A 23,268-nucleotide genomic window follows, 5' to 3' on the forward strand; every position below is an offset into this window, starting at 1 on the left:
AGGGCAAGGGTGAGGGCAGATTGGGAGGACAGTGAGAAGGCAGCCTGCCAGAAATTGGGTGTGGGACAGACACCAGAAAGAGTTGTGGTGAGGGGTGGTGGTGGTGGTGGGGACTGAGAGCATCTGAAATTCCACAGGGAGGAAGTGAATTGCCTGGGGCAGGGGAACAGCCAAGCACAGAGGCTGAAGAAAGCTAGCCTTCCCCTCTGCCACTCCCAGGTGGCTGGGCCCCTCCCAAATCTGGAAAGCCTGGGTGTGGGGAAAAAACTTCTCAGCTAGAGCACTGGGTTTGCTGTTTACAGTCAACCCAGAGGAGGAGAAAAGGAAGTGGGAGGAGAGGGGAGGGGCAGGTGGTGGCAGAGGCAGGCTAGGCAGCTCTCTCCAGCTCCAGCTGGGCCGAAGAAGTCTTAGAGCTGCCACCATCAGGCTCAGGGAGTTGTCTCCCAGACCATCCTGCACCATGGCCATGGAGGTAGACAGTGGGCCTGGGAGATTCCCCAGCAGTGACTGCGACCTGGGCTCAGACCGAGAGCACATGCAGGCAGTTGCCCGAAACTATATCACCCATCCCCGTGTCAGTGAGTATGACACCCTGCATGGGTAAGGTCAGGGGCGGGGAACTGGAGTGGCTGCTGGGTCCCCAGCCCTGGCTTCTTGCCTTAGACAAAGACGGGAACCTGAGACCTAGGGAGACCAAGACTCCAGTGGAGTGATATAGTGGGGCCACCTGGACAAGGAGGCCATCTCTGTAGGATAAGGGAGGGAGGTCCCCAACCCAGGCTACCCCACAGGAGAGGACTATCATCACCTCGATCTAGTTCTAACACCCCAAGTCCAGAGAGAGCTCCCAGGTGCCCCAAGAGATTTCTGTGTGTGCGTGCACGCGCACACATGCTCCTATGTAAACGTGTGTGTTGAGGAATGTGCACCAGAACACTTAGCATGAGGAAGTGTATGGGCAGGTGTACTTGGAGTGACGTGCTTGGCATTGTAGAGTAGGTGAGTGTGGCTCAGCATGAGGAAACAGGGCCTCTGTGTGTGATGTCGCTGGCTGTGTGTATGCATGTGTGCTCTCTGGAGAGCACATGTGAATGTCTTGGCAATGTCACGGGTCCAAGTGTGGTAGTGTGCATATATACAATTGGGGTGAGGGCAGCGTCCAGGCATAGGTGTACCCTGGTCAGTTTTAGTGTAGGGAGGCCCTGTGTGTGTGGCTCCTATGCATGTCCTGCAGAGGTTGGCCAAATCCAGATGGAGGCAAAGCCCAGAGGAGTAGTGGGACCCCCTCATCTCCTTGTCCAAGGTCACTCTCCCTGGGTCAGTGAATTTTCAGACAGCCCAGCTCACTGGAGTAAACCAGTCTGGCCACTGGCAGCTAAGCAGAGGCAGAGTGTGTGTGGGCTGAGGAGAGGTGAGCCTGACACAGCCAGTCTGCCTCCCTCCCTCCTGTGGCTGTCCAGGCCAGCAGAGGAGATGGAATAAACTGAGTGAACCTGCAGCTGAGGGCTGAGATCCAGGGAGCAGGCACAGCGCTGGACCCTGGGGTCTGGGGCACCTCCTGAGGCCTGAGGCAGGTGCTGGGGTGGAGTACATTCCATCAGGGAGAATGGTGAGGATGGGGTGGAGTCAGATTTTTCAAGCAGGCCCTGCAGGCCTTGCCCCACAGTGGGAGGTCCAGACTGTCCTGGGGTCACTGTGGCCCAGAAATATTCAGTGGGTAGGCCCCCACCTTGGGTCCAGAGACCAGACTCCTCACCGCCCTCCCAACTGTGGGCTCAAGAGAGGTGCCAGGAGCTGACTAGGGTGTAGGATCTGGACCTTCTGCTTCCCTTCACCCTGGAATCTGCCCTCCCAGGGAGCGTGTAGGTACAGTCTTACCCCAACATGCTGCCGCCTCTGCCTCCTCCTCCTTCCCTTTCTTTGGCCAGGACAACCCAATCCTGGAGCTGCCTCTATCCAGTTCCCTCCCAACCAGCCCCTTATTTACAATCAACATGCCCTTAGCACAAGGGAAAATACTAGTCTAGGGGACAGGCAGGCAGTGTCCACCACATTTGCTAGGGTGTGAGGTGACTCTGATGGCTGACCCAGAGCAAAGGTCATCTAATGCAGGGAGCCCTTCAGGCCTTACTCGCACCAATGCCTTTGCTTTAGCCACACACCAGACCTCCTCAGGGAGGAGGTGCACCCAGGACCTAGCCCAACCTAGTACCAACACCCTGCCACCAACAGGAGCCCACTTCACATTCTGTGTCTCTCCTATTGCCTCCCTTCCCGCTCAGGTGCTGGGGCCTCTCCCTGGGAGCAGAGATAGGCACAGAACCAGCAACTAGTAGGCTGGAGGCAGGACTGCTGTGTCCCTCTCTGTCCTCCTCTGAAGACTGGCCCTCCCCTGAGACTCTAAGCACTCTTAGGCAGGAGAGCTTTGCAGAGACAGAAGAGGGGAGCTGGGGGTGCTAGATGGCCAGGAGGCACCAGGGCTAGTTTGGCTTTGGGAGGAGGTGAACCCAGGGAGCTTGAATGAGTCTTCCTTTCCTGGAAGAGGGGGACTAATAGGTCTGAGCCTTTAGAGGTGTGCTTTCATCTGCTGAGAGAGGACTGGCCAGAAAGTAGAAGGCAGGGCCAGGGTAGGTGGCTCCAGCCTGTAATCGCAGCACTCTGGGAGGCGGAAGGATTGCTTGAGGTCAACAGACCAGCCAAAGCAAGAGTGAGACCTGTCTCCACTAAAAAATAGAAAAAATCATCCGGGCATAGTTGAGTGACCTTTAGTCCCAGCTACTTGGGGAGGCAGAGGCAGGAGGATCGCTTGAGCGCAGCAGGAGTTTGAGGCTGCAGTGAGTTGTGATGATGCCACAGCACTCTAGTTGTCCCTGCATTCCAGCCAGGGTGTCAGAGTGAGACCCTTTCTCAAAAAAAAAAAAAAAGAAAGAAAGAAAAGGAGGATGCTAGGGGTAGAATCAGGATGGGGAGTGAACCCCCAGCAATATCCACCCTGGGAAAAAAGAGCCCCTTTGCCTCCCAGGGAGCCAGAGCCTTCCCAAGGCTCCTGGGGAGGAGGTGGCCTGGAGATCTGTTCTTGCAGGGCTAGGCTGGGGTGGAGGAGTGTCCAGCATAAGACAGGTTAGGAAGGTCAAGTTGGCATCCTGGTGGAGGGATAGAGCCAGGGCACATCAGCCAGAGGCTTGAGCACCACATCACTGGTTTTGCTGCCTTCCTCAGTTTCCTCAACTGAAAGAGGAGGGAGTTACATTAGGAGAGTCCGACCAGCAGGGTCTTGGGCTGATTCTAAGAGCCCTCAGCTTCCAGCCCCTGCCCTCCCTTCCCTAATCCCTACAGCGGGATCAGGGAGGAGGTGCAGGACCTGCTGCCCTTGGCTTGCCCCCACCCTGGCCTCACGCATGGGTGCCTGTCTCAGCCCGCTCCCAGGACGCTGCAGGTGTGGCTGGGCTGCGCTAATTAGTGGGCCGCGCGGGAGCCCCGCTGAGCCTTTGACAGGGAAGGCGGTAGAGAGGTGGGGGCAGGGAGGCGCTCCACCAGCTAGCAGTCCAAAGTGCAACCCAAAGTGTCAGCTAGGACAATAGAGGGGGTGGGTAGAACAGCTGGAGGGAGTGTCTGCAAAGTCTCTGGAAGGCCTCTTGGAGGAGGGCCCCTAAGGTCGCCGGATTCAGCCCTCTGCCTTCCCTCTCTAGGGTCAAGGGGTGCCTCCCAGGGTTGGGTAGTGGCCACAGTCCCTGAGTACCACAGGATACTGTCCTGATTTGTGATGTGCCCTAGGAGAAATTGGCCCACTTTCTGGGCCATGCAACAGACACTCAGAGTTGCGGGTATATAAACAAAAGGGCTGCCTTCCAGTCAAGGACACCTTTGTGGCTTAGCCACCATGTTAGCTGTGCCCAAACCAGAAAGCCTCTAGGGAAAGATCTGGTCTGGTCTGACAGGGAAGGCAGAGCCCTAGGCTGAGGGGAGAGACAATGTGTCTAATGTTCCAGTCTGTAGTGCTATGGGCCTTCGGAGGGGAGAGGACCTGAGGGTGGCAGCAGCCAGTCTAGGGCAGAGTCTTGAAAGATACGAATAGACCAGTGCTGAACAGAGCAGCCTGTAAGTGGATTACCTGCGATGCAGGCTCCAGGGGTGAAGCGATGTACTCATTCAGCAACTCTGTATGAAGCCCACTGAGAGCCAGGCATTCAGGCTGACAGAAGTCTGGGAAGGCAGTTTACAGATGAGGCTGGTGTGCTCAGAGATAGGGGCTTAGAGACCTCATGCTGGCCACCTGGTGGCCTGGGGGAGGCAGCTCCCTCCCTCTGGGGCCTGCAGCTGCCAGCACTTTGCAGCAGCCCCTGGGCTCCTTCCAGACCAGCCTTGTGGTTGGGGGGGGGGATCCTATAATCCTCCATCCATCCTCTACCCCCCAACCCCCACTCCATAGAGTTGTTGGATGTCAGGGTTAATGGGAATTTCTCAAGCTGGGGCTGTCAAGATTGGGGGGAGCCCGCTGTGAATGAGGGAGGAAGTTGAAAGACTCCTCTCTGGAATTGGAATTGTCTCCAAATTGGAAATGATTCCCAGGAGCTTTCTGGCCCCTGGGGGGGGGGGGTCCTTGCTTCCTACACCCCCACCTCCCTACCAGGCCCACCCACCATGCATCTTTTTATCCTGGTTCGCTGCTTTCTCCCCTCCATCTCTGCCCTTTTGGCAGGTGTATTACTTTCTCTATGGAGCCAGCAAGATGCCAGCTCTTCCCCAGGCTCATCAAAACGAGGGTCTCTCCCCACTCACCTCTCATCTCCCTATTTGCACAATCCATTTCTTCCTCTATGCTTCTCCTTCCTTCTTCTGCTGGGCTCACCTGCTCCACTCTGCTCCACACAATTCAGACAGTTTTGTGGAAGCACCATGTAAGCAGGTGTGTGCGTGTGGGGGCTGTTTGGAGATTTTTTTTTTTTTAAGACAGAGTCTCACTTTGTCTCCTTTGGTCGAGTGCTGTGACATCACAGCTCACAGCAAGTTCAGACTCCTAGGCTCAAGTGATTCTCTTGCCTCAGCCTCCCGAGTAGCGGAACTACAGGTGCCCACCGTACTTCTCTCTGTCGTCCAAGAGCACCTGGTCTGGTTTTCCTGCCCATGCTCACTCGCCCATCCTGATCGTTCCCTTCTTAGGACCCGCTGCAGGGTGTAACTGTACTATTTCCCTTTATTCCCTCTTTTAGATTGTCAGCTCCATGTTTTATCTGTCACCTTCATTTGCCTAGCCCTGTACACAGAAAGCATTAAGTAAATGGAAGAAAGGAAGGGAGGAGGGAAGGAGGAAGCAGATGATATAGGGAAGGAGACAGAAACAGAGCCAGGCCCAGTCTTAGGACCTCCAGCATACCAAGGCCTAACCCAGAGAGAAGTCTTCAAAGGAGGCTGAGGCACATCCCCAGAGGGGAGGCTCCCAGAGGGGAGGCCAAGCAGGATGGAGAGGTTCCCAGGTGTCAGAGGACAGGGCACCCAGGCTCTGGATTTAGCAATCTGGAGGCCAGCAGTGGTCTGGAGAGAAAGGTAGGCCACAAGAGCCATAGCAGAGAGGGTGGAGGAGAGGGGGAAGGTGGGGAGGGGAAGTAAGCAAGTGGAGACCATGCTTGTGAGGGGGTCTGTGATCCAGGAGCTGGAGAAGGCTGGGCCTGAGGGAGTATTTTTTTTTTTAAGACTGAGACACTGGATTCTTGATGGGAAGACTACAGAGAGAGAAAGGAGGGAAGAGAGAGAGAGAGGAGAGAGGCTCTGGCCCTTCACCCCATTGAGAGGTCATCTCTAGGGCCTGGTTTCTGATGCAGGGGAAGAACCCATCTAAGATGGAAGGTAGGACACCTCCTTCATGGGTGTAGGGAGGGAGAGGAGGGCAGAGAGTTGAGAGTCCTGCTCTGGGACTTATCTGCTTGAGCTCCTGAATCTTCTGAAGGTCCTTGGAGGATCCTTGCAAAGATTTTCGTAAGAATCACCTTTCAGGCCTGAGTCCTGATGAAAGGAGCTTAGATTAGACAAAAATAAGGGGTTCGACCTCAGACACCCAGACTGGGGAAGGAGAGGCTTTGATTTCTCTTTGGCTTGGCATGGCTTGGGTGGGGTTTGCCTGGAAGTATGAGGCTAAGAGAGTCTAGCAGTGTGGTCTGAGGAGAAACTCTACCCAGAGTGTGCTGTGTGGCCCTGGGCAAGGCTTTCATGTTCGGGGCCCTTTTTCCTCAGTTGTGAAAAGAGGGGTTGGACTACTCTACCCTCTGAGGTCCTGCTAGCCTGGAAATAACCAGTAACCTCACAGACATCCATCCATCCTGCCTTGCCCAGTGCTTGCATATCAGGTGTCTCTGGTGCCTCAAAGAACCCCAGAGAAGAGCTATGGCATCCCAGGACTGTGGACAAGGGACTGCGCCAACAGGCAGGCCCCTAGCAGAACCAGGAGGAGGCTGCCTGTCTGCCAGCCCATGGCTTCTCCTATTAGAGCCCCTGGCACTGGGGTTAGGAAGTACTTCCTGGTGTTTAACCTAATCTCTGAGCTCATTTCCTGTTTGTGGGTCTCCAGCTGCTAGGTCTTTGGACCTAGCTTCTTCCTCCTCACCCCTTTGCTCCCTCCCCTCCCTCACTGAGCACCCAGTGAGCCAGAGGGGTTCAGCATCTCCCCCTGGCAGGGTCTCACCAGGGCCTTGTGGTGGGAGCAGAGTCTTGCTTTTCTTACTAAGGGCCTACAAAACCCTGCTCAATCAGTGTGGGTGAGTGGAGGGAAATGGGTCCTGGTAGGGGGCAGAAGAGGGCACTTCTCGGCCACAGCTGGGGACCAGAAGCTTTTGGAAAATGCTGTGAGTCAGAGAGGAGGGAGTGGGTGAGGTGGGGGTTGAGGCCAGAGGGGAAGCCCCATCAAGGATTAAGAAAGGCCTCTTCCCTCTGCCTGGCCCTCCCCCAGCCTCCTGCAGGTGTCTGAGCAGCAGGGGGCCTGGCAGGCAGGGGCATGACCCTCACAGCAATGGTGGCTGGCCCTGTCACAGCTAATGGCCCTGATGGCTGAGGTTGGTCAGAGAAGGAGGTGGGGGTGTGCAGAGGGAGGGGAGGAGGATACCTCTGTGGGGGGTTCTGGAGGAGACCCTCACTCACTCCCTGCTCCTCCCCCAGCTTATAGGACCGTATGCAGCGTTAACGGGCCCCTGGTGGTGCTGGACCAGGTCAAGGTGAGACTCTCCTGCTGCTTCCCTGGCACTAAAGCCAAACCCCAAGGCTGTGGTCCTCTTCCCACTTTCCCCCACTCTTCTATACCCCCCATAGGATTCTTTCTAATTTGCCCTTTCCCAAGATGGCCCCAGGGACCCTCTAACACCTGCACCCACACCCACATCCTCCTTTCCCAGCTGTCTCCTCAGCTACCCAACGTTTCTCCTTCTTGACTTTTCAGGGGCCCCCAAATCATAAAAACTCCACAAAGACCCAGCTGCAGCTTTGGGAAGTCTGCCTCTACCACTAGTGAGTTGTCCTGCCTCCATGTTCATCAGCAGAATGGCGCCTGCCTTAAGGGCTGGACTCTCCCCATCTGGGTCTCTCACGGGGTCTTCTTCTAAAGGGGAAGAGGAGGCAGCAGGTTCATGCCAGCTAACATATATAGGGATCTTGACGGTTTCCAAAGTCTTGGAATGTCTCAGTACCAGAACCAGCAACCTGGGTGGGAAGGGGAGGAGGAGCAGAGAAGGTCAATCACCAGTGAGCTATTTCACATCCCTTAAGGATCTATAGGAACATGGCAAACAATGACAGTATTGTGAGTTCTGGGGTTGAGAATTCTTGAGTGTTAAAGAGCCCTGCCAAAGTACAAGATCACTCTGGTCCTCCTCCCCACCACCCGGTCTCCTACCCCAGCTCCTGGCTGTGCAAACTGAAAGTCTGGTACGGCCATCTTTGACCCCTTATCTGCCTGTGTTCATGTTCTATGTCTCTCTCCCACTCCCAGGGCTACTGTATTATGGCCATGGCCCCTGGGCTCCCAGCCTGGTAACTCCCATCTTCTCCAGCCTGCAGTGTCCCCTGCTTCACATTCACTTAGGGCTCTCAGTGCCTTCTCCCCACAGGCCCTTTCCCTGTGGGTTCCTGCACACTATCCACCCACTCTCCTCAGTTGGAAACCCACACAGTCCCTGCATGGAGCTGCCATTTGATATCTCTGGGTAATATATGTTTATTAACAAACTAAATAACAAGCTCTCACTGCTAGTTAATAAAGTGCCATAATTTAATTTAAAAGTAATTATGAACACAAATAATATTTGGAGATGTCTGCTACCACTGAAATGTGATATGAGGACATCTATGATTTCCATCAGTGACAAAATCACAGGTAGTATGATACTGCGAATGCTATTGTGGCTTGTTATCTACACTCAGAAACAGAAGGAATACTAAATTCCTGTAAAGGTTCATAGGACTGGGCAAGGTGGCTCATGCCTGTAATCCTAGCACTCTGGGAGGACAAGGCAGGTGGATTGCTTGAGCTCAGGAGTTCAAGACCAGCCTGAGCAAGAGTGAGACTTCATCTCTACCAAAAATAGAGAACTAGCCAGCCGTTGTGGCTGGCATCTGTACGTCCAACTACTCTGGAGGCTGAGGCAAGAGGATCACTTGAGCCTAATAGTTTGAGGTTGCTGTGAGCTATGATGCCACTGCACTTTACCCAGGGTGATAACATGAGACTTGTCTCAAAAAAAAAAGGGTTCATGAATATAAAAATGTGATTCGCCCATCCAAAATGTCTTTGGACTCAGATGGGCTCCAGGTAAACAAACCCTCTCGCCATTAGTTGGAGGCCCTCTCAAGTGTAGACTATATGGGAAGGAATGACAAAGGCTGTGGACTTGTGTCTGTGATAATAATGTGTTAGGTTGACATATATATGTTTTGATACATATATGAATAGTGATCGTATCAGGGTAATTAGCATATCCATCTTCTCAAACATTTACCATTTCTTTGTGTTGAGAGCACTCAATATCCTCCTTCTAGCTAGTAATTTTTGAAATCATATATTACTATTAACTATAATCATCCTACAGTGGGGTAGGAATAACTAGAACTTATTTTTCCCAACCAGCTGGAATTCTGTGCATGTACTTCTCCCTCTGTCTCCTGGTCTACCGTTCCTGGGTCCCTCCCTCCAACTCCTCCCAGGCTAACTGAGAGCTCCCTGGGCATTGAGCCTCTTCATCTTCTCTACTTTTTGTAGTCTAATTGGCAGCATCCACCCAGGCATTTGGTCTGGCTCTGGCCTTGTCTCCTCCTTGCTCCCTCCCCTACATATACCCTGCGTCTCCCTATTAGCTGTAGACTATATTTTATTAATTCTTAGCTCCAGGAACCCGATGTAGCACTTTTACTGAATACCCAGGCTATAGTAGGTGCTTGGTATAGGTTTGTTCAAAGGAAGGGTAAGTAAATTAATGAGATAAATGAATTAATGTTAGCATGAATGCATATAGACCTGTCAAAACTGAGCCAACCATATTAAAGACATCAGACCCACTCGCTGCTAGGAAACAGAGTCATGTTCATGTGGCCATTATTGTTCAATTCTCCAATATTAGGGATGCCCCCAGAGGAAGTGTGACTGAACAATTAAGTGTGGTACCCTGGGACCAGAGAGTCTGATGAGGCAGATATCTTGAGTTTTAATCTCAGCTCAATCCCATTTTTTCCGCTAGCTGTCAATCCTAAATCAACAGCCTAGCCAAGCTAGGAAGTTGTTAGATATACAAATTCTTTTTTTTTTTTGTTGTTGAGACAGAGCTTCAAGCTATCACCCTGGGTAGAGTGCCATGGTATCACAGCTCACGGCAACCTCCAACTCCTGGCTCAAGCGATTCTCCTGCCTCTACCTCACAAGTAGCTGGGACTATAGGCGCCTGCCACAACACCCGGCTATTTTTTGGTTGCAGCCATCATTGTTGTTTGGTGGGCCTGGGTTGGATTCAAATCTGCCAGCTCAGGTGTATGTGACTGGAGCCTTAGCTGCTTGAGCCACAGGCGCCGAGCCAGAAATACAAATTCTTGAACTCTACCTCAGACTGACTGGTAGGGCCCAGAAGTCTGTTCTCACAAGTTGTCCAGAGGACCTAATGCTCCCGAAAGTTTGAGAATCATTGTATAGCATTGTACACCCCAGTTTCCTCATCTATTGAATGAGAATGGGGTTGTTGTGAGGGTCGTATCAGACAAATATATTATGTCATTCCCCCCTGAGAGCAGTCAGCAGTGGCTCTTCCTGGACTGCATTAGTGCTAATAAGCCTGATTAAATAGATGGTGCCATCTCCTGCCCCACCACACTCCCTGTCATCTATGTGGGCCCCAGTGTGACATGGAGAGTCAGTACCTATGCAGGTATTTTCTCAACTGTAAAATGGAGCTGAACTAGGAAACCAGAACCTGATCCCAAGACCTAGGGTTCCGTGATTACTGGATGCAGCTGTAACTCTGGCAGAGCAACATAGTTGGTGGTTAAGGCATCCGGAGAACCCTGGGCTTGCAGAGGAAGAAAAGCAATTGGTGTTTTATAATCTTATTTATAACTTCAAGAAGAGAAGCACCTCTTTCCCTCTCCACTGCCTCACACCTCCTTCCCCCTTCAGAGTTGCTCTGGCAAAATGCCACAAATCTGTTTCTACAACGCCACCTTCCGCCTGCAATGAATCACACAGGTGTTTACTCCCTGCTTCCATCCTTCTTAAATGGAAAAACATTTTGAGGAAGAATTTTGTATAGATCAGAGGTTCTTTAGCCCAGAGAATAAGTACCTTGAAATTGTATGCAAATCTTTGAAGATATATATGAACATTTGTTTATGTACATTTTTCTGGAGGAAGTTTCTACAGTTTCATCTGATTTTCCAGAGTTTGTGACCTAGAAAAGGCTAAATCTCTGATTTGTAGAACTTGATCGTGTATCAGAATCCTCTGATGGGCTTGTTAACACTCAGATTACTGGGTACCCACCCCAACGTTGATTCAGCAGTTCTGGGGGCCTGGAGGACCAAGAATTTGCACTTCTAACAAGTTCCTAGGTGATGCTGATGCTGCTGATCTAGGGACCATACTTGGAGAACCTCTGCTCCAGGAGATCTTCCAACTCCTACATTTTTTGATTCAAATTGGTCCTTATTGGAGAGTTGGAGTAAGCACTCATCCACCAGATTTGATTCCAAATGTCTGTGGCTGCTTTTGAAAGAATACAAATCAGCTCTGAACATGATTTCCAAAGAGGAGTTCCCACACTGCTCTGGACATTCATTGTCAGCAGGAGAGACCTTAGAGATCAGCACTCCCTTGCACAAGTCCTGGAAGGCTTGCCAAGACCTTCCCAGTCCTCCAGTGTACACAGCAGCTCCCTGTGCCTGGCCCCCTGCTAGTGGAGAACTCAGCTGAATCTCCGGCACCGGGGATAGATTGCACTGAATCATCCCACTTCCTGCAATCCTTCTAGTAAGCAACAGTGAGAGTCCATAGAGTCATATTTGCTCAAGATGTGGCTGAGAAACGGGACCTTCGGAGCACATTGGAATTCTCTCCCTGCCCCCTCTGCCCTAACTGGCCATGAGACCCTCCCCCACCAACAATCAGTCCATACACACACACACAGAGCATTCTCTTCCTAAGGGACCCCAAACTCTACACACTCCCTGCCTGAATGTGAGGGCCTGACAGTTCTTCCCCACGTCTGACCGTCATCTCTGCTGCTTAAAGTTCATTTTCTCTGATTTCATCTTTGGGGGACACACAAGGCGCCACCCTCTTCACTCCCCTTGCTCCTCCCCATCCTCCCTCCCTCAGAGTAAAAGCCACATAAAAACGGCCACTTTTTATAACACCACTGCGTGATTTCCTTTGGGCCCACTCTGGTCTTTGCTCTGTTCAGCAATTATTCTTCTGATGTCAAAAAAAAAAATCCCACTATCATTCCCAGTGAGGTGAGGAACAATAAGACAGTTGCCACTTCAGACAGACACAAGTTGGCATGGACCGGGCGAGGAAAAGGAGCCAGGTCTTTGAACGCGGTTCCCAGGCGCTCGCTGTCCTTGCTCTTGAGCTCCCTCTTGTGGTTTAGAACGCGAGACACCTGGGCGTTCGCAGCCCTTCGGAGCATTCTTCTTGGGCAGGCCTTCTATGGAGGCCCCCTCACTGCTTCCCTCCACCCAGCCCCTGCAAGGCCCGAGGGGTGGTTTTGAGAAAGAAGAGGGTCACCCTCCCAGCATCTTCTTCACAGGACAAGCAGGGACCCGTGCCAGAGCTTTTTTCAGTGACGGTTAGAACTACAAACCTATTGTCTCATATTCAACCCCAGCAGGGGTGCTCTAGGGGGTGGCCCCTAACCTGGTCACACCTTGCTGGGGGATTGGGCCATCTGGTCCTTAAAGTCACTAGTTTGTAGCCAGCAGGTAATAGTAATGATGTCGATAACCACCTGCACTATCCTTGAATACAATTTGTCCCTAAATTGTATTACATTTTAATTACAAAAAAAATACATGTGTCTTGTATCATAACTTGGGGAAACAAAGACAATGTTAACTACTGCCAGCAGCCACTTTATTCCCAGACCCTCTGAGAAAACCAGTGTAAAGACCCTGTTGTGTATCCTCAAACACCAGCAAATATGGACATTAGAGGTTGTCTCTGGTGTTAGTCTCTCTTTTTTCCTTTGAGGCAGAGTCTCACTATGTTACCCACAGTAAAGTACTCTAGCATCACAGCTCACAGCAACCTCGAACTCTTTGGCTTAAGTGATTCTCTTACCTCAGCCTCCCAAGTAGCTGGGACTACAGGCACCTGCCACAACACCCGGCTATTTTGTTGTTGTTGTTGTTGTTGTTATTGTTGTTTGGCAGGCCTGGGCCGGGTTCAAACCTGCCAGACTCAGTGCATGTGGCTGGCACCCTAGCCACTGAGCTACAGGCACCGAGCCAGGTCTGTTAATATTTTGTTAGGATTTGTGCATCCATGTTCGTGAATAAGATTGACTGCAATTTTCCCATGATTTTTTATATTTTGGTATCAAGATTATTCTTGCCTCATAAAATGAGTTAAATACAGTACCTTCCAGTTTTTGAAGAGCTTAATTAAGTTTCAAATTATTTGTTCCTTGATTGTTAGAACTCACTAGTGTTTTCTTCATGGGAAACTTTAAACTATTCAATATCTTAAAGATTATAAGATAATTCTGGTTTTCTTTTGTGTGTGTGTTTGTTGTTCTTGGTCTTGGTTTCAGTTGTATTCTTCTAAGACTTTATTCATTTCATCTAAGTTCACCTTTTTTTTTTTTTTTTTTGTAGAGACAGAGTCTCACCTTACTGCCCTCAGTAGAGTGCCGTGGCATCACACGGCTCACAGCAACTTCCAGCTCTTGGACTTATGTGATTCTCTTGCCTCAGCCTCCCAAGCAGCTGGGACTACAGGCACCCACCACAACGCCCTGCTATTTTTTGTTGCAGTTTGGCCCGGGCTGGGTTTGAACCCACCACCCTCGGTATATGGGGCCGGCGCCCTACTCACTGAGCCACAGGCACCGCTCACCTTTTTTTTTAAAGAAGCATTCCCTGTGCAAGAAATACTCCACAATTTTTTTTCTTTTTTTGAGACAGAGTCTCACTTTGTCGCCCTTGGTAGAGTGCTGTGCTATCACAGCTCACAGCAACCTCCAGCTCTTGGGCTTAGGCGATTCTCTTGCCTCAGCCTCCCAAGTTCAAACCCACCACCCTCGGTATATGGGGCCGGCACGCTACTCACTGAGCCGCAGGCACCGCCCCTAAGTTCACCTTTTTAATGCAGGATTGCCATAATGTTTGTGTGTAATTAAAATAGCGTGCAATTTAAAGTCTATTATAAGTCTGTATTATAAGTCTATCTAATTGAGACTTTTTTATTCCAATACTAATTTATTCCTGCCTTTTCCTTTTTTTCTTTTTCTTCTTCTTTTTTTTTTGAGACAGAACCTCAAGCTGTCAGCCTAGGTAGAGTGCTGTGACATCACAGCTCACAGCAACCTCCAACTCCTGGGCTTAAGCGATTCTCCTGCCTCCGCCTCCCAAGTAGCTGGGACAACAGGTGCCCACCACAATGCCTGGCTATGTTTTGGTTGCTGCCGTCATTGTTGTTTAGCGGGCCCAGGCTGGATTCGAACCCGCCAACTCAGGTGTATGTGGCTGACACGTTAGCCACTTGAGGCACAGGTGCTGAGCTCTTTTCCTTTTTCTTAATGTTGCCAATTATTTGTCTATTTTATTAGGTAGTTTTTTTGTTTTTGTTTTTTTGACAGAGTCTCACTATGTCGCCCTTGGTCTCACTATGTGCCATGGCGTCACAGCTCACAGCAACCTTAAATTCTTGGGCTAAAGCGATTCTCTTGCCTCAGCCTCCCAGGTAGCTGGAACTATAGGCACCTGCCACAACGCCTGGCTATTTTTTGTTGCAGTTGTCATTGTTGTTTAGCTGGCCCAGGCTGGGTTAGAACCTGCCAGCCTCAGTGTATGTGGCTGGCGCCATAACTACTATGCTATGGGTGCCGAGCCCTATTTTTTTTGATTTCTAACTTACTTTTATTATGGTCAAGAACACGGGACAGCTTTATGTCCTGTGTAGGTCATGGCATGAAGTGATATCCTCTTCATTTTTTTTTAGATAATCTATCATTTCTTTCTTTCTTTCTTTCTTTTTTTTTTTTTGAGACAAGGTCTCTCTCTGTCACCCAGGCTGGAGTACAGTGGCTCTATCATGGTTCACTGCAGCCTCAAACTTCTGGGCTCAAATGATCCTCCTGCATCCAACCTCCCAAGTAGCTGGGACTACAGGCACCTACCACAATGCCTGGGTAGTTTTTCTATTTTTAGTAGAGACAGGGTCTCACTCTTATTCAGGCTGGTCTCGAACTCCTGAGCTCTAGCAATCCACACATGTTGCCCTCCCAGAGAGCTAGGGTTACAGTTATGAGCCACTGCACTTGGCCTGTCAGTTCAGTTTTGATTGCCTCTATCTAATGTGTAAGGAGTAATTTAGAGAAGTACTTTAATTTCCTAGAATATAAAGAAGGTTGCCTTTTTACCACTGATTTTTGTTGTATGAAGATATGGGTCATTCCTTGAAGTACATCAATCACCTGGGAAGGGAGATGAGGGCGCCTGAGGAGGTGATGTGTGTGCTGTAGGGTCTCCTCTGGCGAGAAGGTGCAGGCACAGGACTTAGCTCTCTTGGGGCTGGTGACAGCTGAGCACCGATGTCAGTGGGGAGGATGTGCTTTTCAAGCCCAGCTTGCCTGGCCAGGCTTATAGCCTAGATGGGGTAGAAGCTGGAACTCTGGTGCCAGAAGTAGGCACAGAGGCAGAGCTGGGAAATTCCCTGGGCAAAGATCTACCTGCCAACCTGCTGTCTTGGAGGGGCAGTCTGGTGGATTTTTTAAATTCAGTTATAATTCACATACCATCAACTTCACTCTTTCAAAGTGCATTTGGCGTTTTTTAGTATATTCACAGACTTGCACAACCATCATCACTATCTAATTCCAGACATTTTCATCTCAAAAGCAACCCATCCCTATTAGTCATCACCCCAATCCTTCCTGCCCCAGCCCCAGCAACCACTAATCTACTTTTTGTCTCTATGGATTTGCCTATTTCAGACATTTCTATAGTAGAACCATTTAACATGTGACCTGTTGTGCTGGCTTCTTTCATTTAGCATAATGGGCGGTAGGGGGGGTTGTTGTTTTCCCAACATCTCGTTTGCTATCCTGGGCATAATGTTCTCAAAGTCCATCCATTTGTGGCATGAGTCAGTTCTTCATTCCTTTTTAAGGCTGAAAAGATTTCGTGGGATGACTATGCCATACTTTGTTTATTCATTCATCAGTTTATGGAAATGTGATTAATTTCCACATTTTTGCTATCACGAATAATGCTGCTATGAACATTCATGTACAAATTTTTATATGGACATATGTTTCATTTCTCAGGTATGTTCGTAGGAGAGATATTGCTGGAGGTCAGATAGTTACTGAATGTTTAGCCTTCTGAGGAGCTACAGGACAGTTTTCCAAAGTGGCTGCACCACTTTACATTCCCCCAGCAGTTTATGAGGGTTCTAATCTCTCCATATCCTTAGCAACCCTCCTCAGTATCTGTCTTTGTGATTATAGCCACATCGGTAGGTGTGAATTTGTATCTCATTGTGGTTTTGATTTTCACTTTTCTAATGACTAATGGTGTTGGTCAGATCACATATACTTTCTTTTTGGAGAAAGTATATTTAAATCTTTGATCAAATCCTTTTGATTGTCCAGTTATAAGAGTTCTTTACATAGTCTGGGTATCAGCCTGATTTTTTTTTTTTTAATTCCTGAGCCCTGGGAGGACTATATTTGAATCAATCCCAATCTCATGGCAAGGAAAAGACTGCCACTGGTACATGGGGACACCTAAAAGCAGAGAGGCTTTTTTTTTTATTTTTGAGACACAGTCTCATTCTGTTGACCAGGCTAGAGTGCCATAGTGCTAGCCTACCTCACAGCAACCTCAAACTCCTGGGCTCGAGCTATCTTCCTGCCTCAGCCTTCCCAGTAGCTGGGACTACAGGCATCCACCACAACAGGTGGCTAATTTTTCTATTTTTATTAGAGATGGGATCTTGCTCTTATTCAGATTGGTCTTGAACTCCTGAGATCAAGCAGTCTTCCTGCCTTGGCTTCCCAGAGTGCTAGGATTATAGGCATGAACCATCACGCCTGGCCCAGAGAATCTTTTTCTTGGTGCCACAGCAGATGAAAGCATTTTGCTGTTGTTTACCAGTAGTCTACAGGGGCAGAAACAACTGTGCCTTCCAGGAGCCCTAGACAGCCCAATAGTTACTACATTCGATCGACCTTTCACAAGGCACCAGGAACCATCCTCATGGATTTTCATGTTATCTCATTTCCTCCCTGTAAAGATGAGAACTGTAAAGATGAGAAAACTAAAGTTTATTACTCAAGTAAGATTTAAATTCTTAATGAGTTACTTAAGTCATTAAGTCACTTCCACAAAGTCACACAGCTACTAAGCTTCAGATCTTCAATTCTAACCTAGTCTTCCAACTCTAAAATCCATGCTACTAAATATCCAAGTATAATGCCTCCCAAGAATTCAAGCTTCCACTTCCACTTTTCAAGTTCATTTCCACAAATATCTGGGCAAAAGAAGGGAGAAAGCAGCTTGTGACTGGATCAAGGAGGGATGCGGAGGAGGACTTTGCCTCTGGTCTCATGGTCACTCTGGGTTGCTCTTCTCTCCTCCCAGTTTGCCCAGTATGCTGAGATTGTCAACTTCACCCTCCCTGATGGGACTCAGAGGAGTGGGCAAGTGCTTGAGGTTGCTGGCACCAAGGCAATTGTTCAGGTGAGTGATATCAATAAGATGTTGGCTGAGGGCAGCGCCTGTGGCTCAGTGAGCAGGGCGCCGGCCCCATATACGGAGGGTGGCAGGTTCAAACCCAGCCCCGGCCAAACTGCAACAAAAAAATAGCCGGGCGTTGTGGCAGGCACCTGTAGTCCCAGCTACTCGGGAGGCTGAGGCAGGAGAATCGCTTAAGCCCAAGAGCTGGAGGTTTCTGTGAGCCGTGTGACGTCATGGCACTCTACCGAGGGCGATAAAGTGAAACTCTGTCTCTACAAAAAAAAAAAAGATGTTATCTGGTTAAATAAATAAAGGAACCCAGAAAGTTCTCATCCTATCTTACAAGCTCTGAAAGCAGAAAACATTCTATACGTGTATGTATCTCTGAGAGCATAGCCCAGAATGGGTAGCCCCATTTGTTCCAGCAAGTCCTTTATTAGGGTAACTATCTCTTATCTCTACAGGTGTTTGAAGGGACATCTGGGATTGATGCGCAGAAGACCACTTGTGAATTCACAGGAGACATCCTACGGACTCCAGTGTCAGAGGACATGCTGGGTGAGGGCTGGGATGGGGCGGGGTAGGGGTAGGGCTCCTCTGCCCTCCCAGCCCAGCTTCTCTGACATGGCCCTCAGCACACTGCATTGTCATTGCCTGTCTCCCTGGTGAGCTCTTTGATGTCAGCGGTGCGCCTTTTCTCTTTGAGTCCTGACCCCGGCTCAGTTTCTGACATACAGATGTTCAATAAATGAGGAAGGCAGGTGTAATGAACTAGAAGCATAGCAAGTAGCCACCTATTTGGGGTCAGGCTTAAAGGGACTACTAAGCTATGAACATCCCTTCATTCTCTCTCAAGATCTACCATATCTGGCCTGGGCCTCCCCTCTTTCCAGTCCTGGAATCCCCACTTAGAGTCATTGTCGTAGGCCAAGGCCTTGCCTATAAAGACAGGTTTCCAGGAGAAGAAGGAAGACCCTCTGTGGGGACAGTTACTATGGCCAGCTCTCTGGGGCACCTGAGGGCTGAAGGGGAGGGAACAGAGAGCAATGGAGATTTGGGGGCAGGTGGAAGCTGGTGGTGTTGTGGAGGGTAGGCAGCAGAGAGGGACCCAGGGCCGGTGCTGAGCACCCTCCAACACCCCTCGCCCACCCTCAGGTCGGGTTTTCAATGGCTCTGGAAAACCCATTGATAAGGGGCCAGCGGTCATGGCAGAGGACTTTCTGGATATCAATGGTGAGTGACTAGAGGCTCTGGATGGCTTCAGGACCCAGCCTCAACGCCTTCCCCACCCCAGCCATTACCTCTGCCACTTTGCCCTTAAAAGCTCTGTCCAGACACAAGCCAAGGCAATTTCCCAGGCTCACCCAGGGCAGGTCAGACACATGCACAGATCAGGTGTGACATGAAAGCACCAAAGGCCTCTGTCTTCACATATGCCCCTGAACCCAGTTATTGCCACTAGCACTTTCTGTCCAGCCTATGCCATCATCATTGGACAGTGTTCCACACATTCCCCAAGGTATTACTCCCCTGCCTTCGCTTCCTGTTCTGAGAGTGGGTTGGGTGGTCAGCAGGCTCCCGTGCATTCCAGCAGGCATCCTGCCTGAGTTCCCCGAGCCTATCCTGTCAGTTTACTGAGACATGATGGAGGCCCATGGCTTGCCGGCAGCCACACAACAATCACTGACAGAGCTCAGAACGTGCATCTGCTCAGACAGGAGGTCTCCGAGTCACCCTCATGTCCTCTGAACCCCGCACAAGGTAGTGAGAGGGCTCTGCCTCCACCTTCCAGAGCAGTGGGCAGTGCTATCCAGGGGAGCCCTAGATCTACGGCTATTTGAACCCCTGAGCCTGGCTTCATGGTTGCCCCCCCGCAGGTCAGCCCATCAACCCCCACACCCGCATCTACCCCGAGGAGATGATTCAGACGGGCATTTCTCCCATCGATGTCATGAACAGCATTGCCCGCGGTCAAAAGATCCCCATCTTCTCAGCAGCTGGGCTCCCCCACAATGAGGTAGGGCCTGCAGGGCCAGCAGGTACAACCCTGGGGAAGGGACAGCACAGGCCAGGGCTGTGAGGCCAGTGAGGAGATTCCTATGCCCAGCAGACAGGGGCTGGCCAAGCTGGGGTCACTCAGGGACTCGGAGCTGTACAAAATCTCTGTCTTCAAGCTGCCCCACAGTAGAGCCCAAGGGTAGCTGGCAGCATTCCAAGTCCTGCCCACTGAGCTCACAGCCTCCACCCAAGGGTCCTTGTACCAGGCCCTTCCTCACACGCACCCACTGCACCCTCACCACCAAGGGTAAACAGCCCAGGTCCTCTCAGAGCAGCTGGTGTGGTAAGGTTTCCAGATGCTTCTCCACAACCACCCAGCACCCTGATCACTCTGAGTGATTAGAGGGCATAAGTGCCCTGCCACTCTGTCCCACATCCTCCTTCTGGACATGGTATTTGTAGGCCCAGGGCTCTGTGCCCACATAACCCCATAGATGCTCTGAGGGGGTTCCCAAAGGCCTGACCACTCTAAGCCAAGTTGCCTAAACCTGTGCTGAAGCAGTTGACCTTTGGGACCGTCCCTCTGCCCTGCTTCTCATGTCAGGCACCTACACCCCGTTAGTAGCCACAGAACAGCCCCCCCCCCCAGTCCCTGCCCCAAGAAAGATTATAAGACTGTAAAACCTCAGGCAGCCCCTTCCCTCTCTGGGCTTGGATCCCCTTCCCCCACCAAAGGCCTAAGCAGGGGGATGCACCAGAAATAGCTGTGTCCATCCTCCTCAGTGGCACTTGGTGTGGGCTCTGGGCTCTGATTCTGACATCCTCCCTCCCGATCCCCTCTACCCCAGATTGCTGCTCAGATCTGTCGACAGGCGGGGCTGGTGAAGAAATCCAAGGCTGTGCTGGATTATCACGATGACAACTTTGCTATTGTCTTTGCAGCCATGGGGGTAAGAGAGGCTGGGGAGTTTGCCAAGTTCCAGAAGCTGTGAGCAGGCTGCCTGTCTCCCTTGGCCCCCGGCAAGGACAGATCTGATGAGGGAGGAGCAGTTCTCCCTGAGAAGACATCATATTGTGGGCCAGTCTGAAGGGGGGAGTGGGCTCAGTGACCTGGACAGTGACATGGCAGCTGTAAGATGGGCCCAGGGTGGCCTGGAGGAGGGGGACTCCAGGGAATTTGGGGATACAGAATAGCTTCAGGAAGGGGAGTCTAGGGGGCTGTCTGAGGGCCCAAGGGGAGAACAAAGAGGTGCACAGGACAGCAGCTGGCCGAGAGGGGTGGGGGTGGCACTGAGCAAAGCTCAACCTGAATAAATCTGAACCCCTTGTGGGGGCAGGGTCTTATGAGGCCCCATCAAGATGGAGGCAGCAAACCCAGCACCTGCCCTTTCAAGCACAGGGTCATCCAGTGACCATGGCACCTTCACCCCCAAACACTGGTAGCCAGTCGGTACATAGGCTTTCAGGAGGGGAGCTGGGAGGGGCCAGCCCATGTCCTCTGGCCACAGGACCCCACCTCCAGCCCTTCCTGCTGTTTGTCCAGGTGAACATGGAGACAGCCAGGTTCTTTAAGTCTGATTTTGAGCAGAACGGAACCATGGGGAATGTCTGCCTCTTCCTGAATTTGGCCAACGACCCCACGTGAGCTCTCCCCTGATGCCCAGACTGCCCTCAAGTGGGCAGACCCTACCTCCTTCCAAGACCCAGAGTACCAGGGTTCAGGGGCATCCCAGAATGACAGCCATGGGCTGGAGCTGGGAGAAAAGCCTCTCAGCGTGCAGATGGGGAAACTAAAGTCTGAGAAGGGCCCACATAGAGACAGGGGAGCCAAGCCATGACCTACAGCCCGCTACTTTTCCTATAACCTTGTCCAATCACCATCTCAAGTCAGAGCTCCTCATCTCTGTGTCACTTCCACAAAGTCACCCCTGAAGAGATCTTTCCCTAAACATAAATTTAGAAAAACTGCTATTTTGGCTCAGCGTCTGTAGCTCAACAGCTAGGGTGCTGGCCACATAAACTGGAGCTGGCAGGTTGGAACCCAGCCCGAGGCCTGCCAAACAACAATGACAACTACAACAGAAAAATAGTGGGGCGTTGTGGTGGGTGCCTGTAGTTCTAGCTACTTGGGAGGCTGAAACAAGAGAATCGCTTAAGCCCAAGAGTTTGAGGTTGCTGTGAGCTGTGACACTCAGCACTCTACTGAGGGCAACATGGTGAGACTCTGTCTCAAAAAAACAAAACAACAACAAAAAAAAACCTGCTATTTTAAAAATTTAGAAAAATGAGAGTTTAAATCTGGATGTCAGGTGTATGAAAACAATTCTAATAAAGTAAGTGACAGAATTGTGGAGGCCTCCATGACATCACCAAGGGGAAGAGGCCTATGCCCAGAGCTTGGAGCTAAGAATGCCTGAAGCCAGAGCAAGAGTATTCAGGAGTGCTCTGAGCATGAGAGACCTAAGGACAGGCACTTGTGGGGAGTGTGCTCAGAAAGGTGAGAGGGACAGTGAGTGACAACATCACTTGGAGGACACAAAATGAGGGCTCCTGCTAACGCAAGCCTCCATCCATGGGGAGAAGGCTGCTCTTGACACTCTTGGCCCTGTCTGGCCCTCTCCCACCAACTCCCCTCCTGACCTCAGCCTCTGTCCTTTCCTACCTTGGACAACGGGAGAGGGGGGTGGCTGTAAAGTGGCCACTCCCAGGAACCATGCCATGCCCTGGCCTGGGAGGTAGGGCAGAGGCTCATCTCATTCTTCACTCTGCCACTTTGTACAACACCAGTTTCCCAGTTCACCTTGCACTCAGGGCTACGTGGAGCATAGATTTTCTAAACACTTGGCCTCACCTCCAGGATTGAGCGGATCATCACTCCACGCCTGGCACTGACCACTGCTGAGTTCCTCGCCTACCAGTGTGAGAAGCACGTGCTAGTCATACTGACTGACATGAGTTCCTATGCAGAAGCTTTGCGGGAGGTGAGCTGGCTGCCCGGGGTGTCAGATTCTCCCCTCCCCACCCCAGCAGGTCACACTGTAAATACACACTCCCTGCCCCACCCAAATGAGCTCCAGGGCTCAGTCACACCCTGGCCATTCCTCTCCTGTCCCCAGTCTGTTTCTCACAGGAGGCTGAGCCTCCTACCCACCCTTCCATATTTCAGCCTCTTGCCCCCTTTCTTACCCCAATGCCATGGCTATTGCAGGTCTCAGCTGCCAGAGAGGAGGTGCCCGGGCGCCGAGGCTTCCCTGGATACATGTACACAGACCTGGCCACCATTTACGAGCGGGCAGGCCGCGTGGAGGGCCGGGGCGGGTCCATCACGCAGATCCCCATCCTCACCATGCCCAACGACGGTAGCCTCCCACTGCCCTGCAGAGGTCCCTGTCCCCCCTTTCCCACCCAGACACTTAGAGATGTGCTGCTTTGCACAAACATGTAGCGGCACTGTTCCTCCATCAGGGTAGACACTGTCCCTTCCTCCCTTCCTCCTGCATCCCTGTTATTCCTAGGAGAGAAACAGAACCCCAGTGGCCCTAAGTGGGTGGATACCAGGGCCCCATTCACACTGAGGCCAGTTGTTTTCTTATAGATATCACCCACCCCATCCCAGACCTGACGGGGTTCATCACAGAGGGACAGATCTACGTGGACAGACAGCTTCATAACAGACAGGTACTCCTCCTTTCCTACCTACTTCCTGCTCTCTCCCCCTAAAACACTGGCAAACAGATGTCCCCCACCCTCTGAATTAGGAGGCACCAGCCACAGCTAACCCTAAACAGGAGAAGACTGTGTGGTTCATAGATGGAAAACAGGTCTGGACAGAATCCAGCTTACCTGTCC

General features: G+C 51.0%; 1 protein-coding gene across 2 annotated transcripts in view; it reads left to right on the forward strand.

The window, feature by feature from the left end:
- The first annotated feature begins 367 nt into the window (after nucleotides 1–367).
- ATP6V1B1 (ATPase H+ transporting V1 subunit B1) overlaps nucleotides 368–23,268 on the forward strand; it is a 28,076-nt gene continuing 5,175 nt past the window's right edge. For both annotated transcript variants that reach the window (XM_053587305.1, XM_053587304.1), the window contains exons 1-11: nucleotides 368–578; nucleotides 7,147–7,202; nucleotides 17,326–17,424; nucleotides 17,886–17,979; nucleotides 18,577–18,654; nucleotides 19,299–19,438; nucleotides 20,268–20,369; nucleotides 20,963–21,060; nucleotides 22,277–22,400; nucleotides 22,628–22,778; nucleotides 23,015–23,097. In XM_053587305.1, coding sequence (XP_053443280.1) covers nucleotides 461–578; nucleotides 7,147–7,202; nucleotides 17,326–17,424; nucleotides 17,886–17,979; nucleotides 18,577–18,654; nucleotides 19,299–19,438; nucleotides 20,268–20,369; nucleotides 20,963–21,060; nucleotides 22,277–22,400; nucleotides 22,628–22,778; nucleotides 23,015–23,097 — 1,143 coding nt within the window. In that variant the 5' untranslated portion in view covers nucleotides 368–460. The remainder of the gene's footprint in view (nucleotides 579–7,146; nucleotides 7,203–17,325; nucleotides 17,425–17,885; nucleotides 17,980–18,576; nucleotides 18,655–19,298; nucleotides 19,439–20,267; nucleotides 20,370–20,962; nucleotides 21,061–22,276; nucleotides 22,401–22,627; nucleotides 22,779–23,014; nucleotides 23,098–23,268) is intronic.

Source organism: Nycticebus coucang, chromosome 4 (genome assembly GCF_027406575.1).
Source record: "Nycticebus coucang isolate mNycCou1 chromosome 4, mNycCou1.pri, whole genome shotgun sequence".
In the NCBI taxonomy this organism is placed as follows: Eukaryota; Metazoa; Chordata; class Mammalia; order Primates; family Lorisidae; genus Nycticebus; species Nycticebus coucang.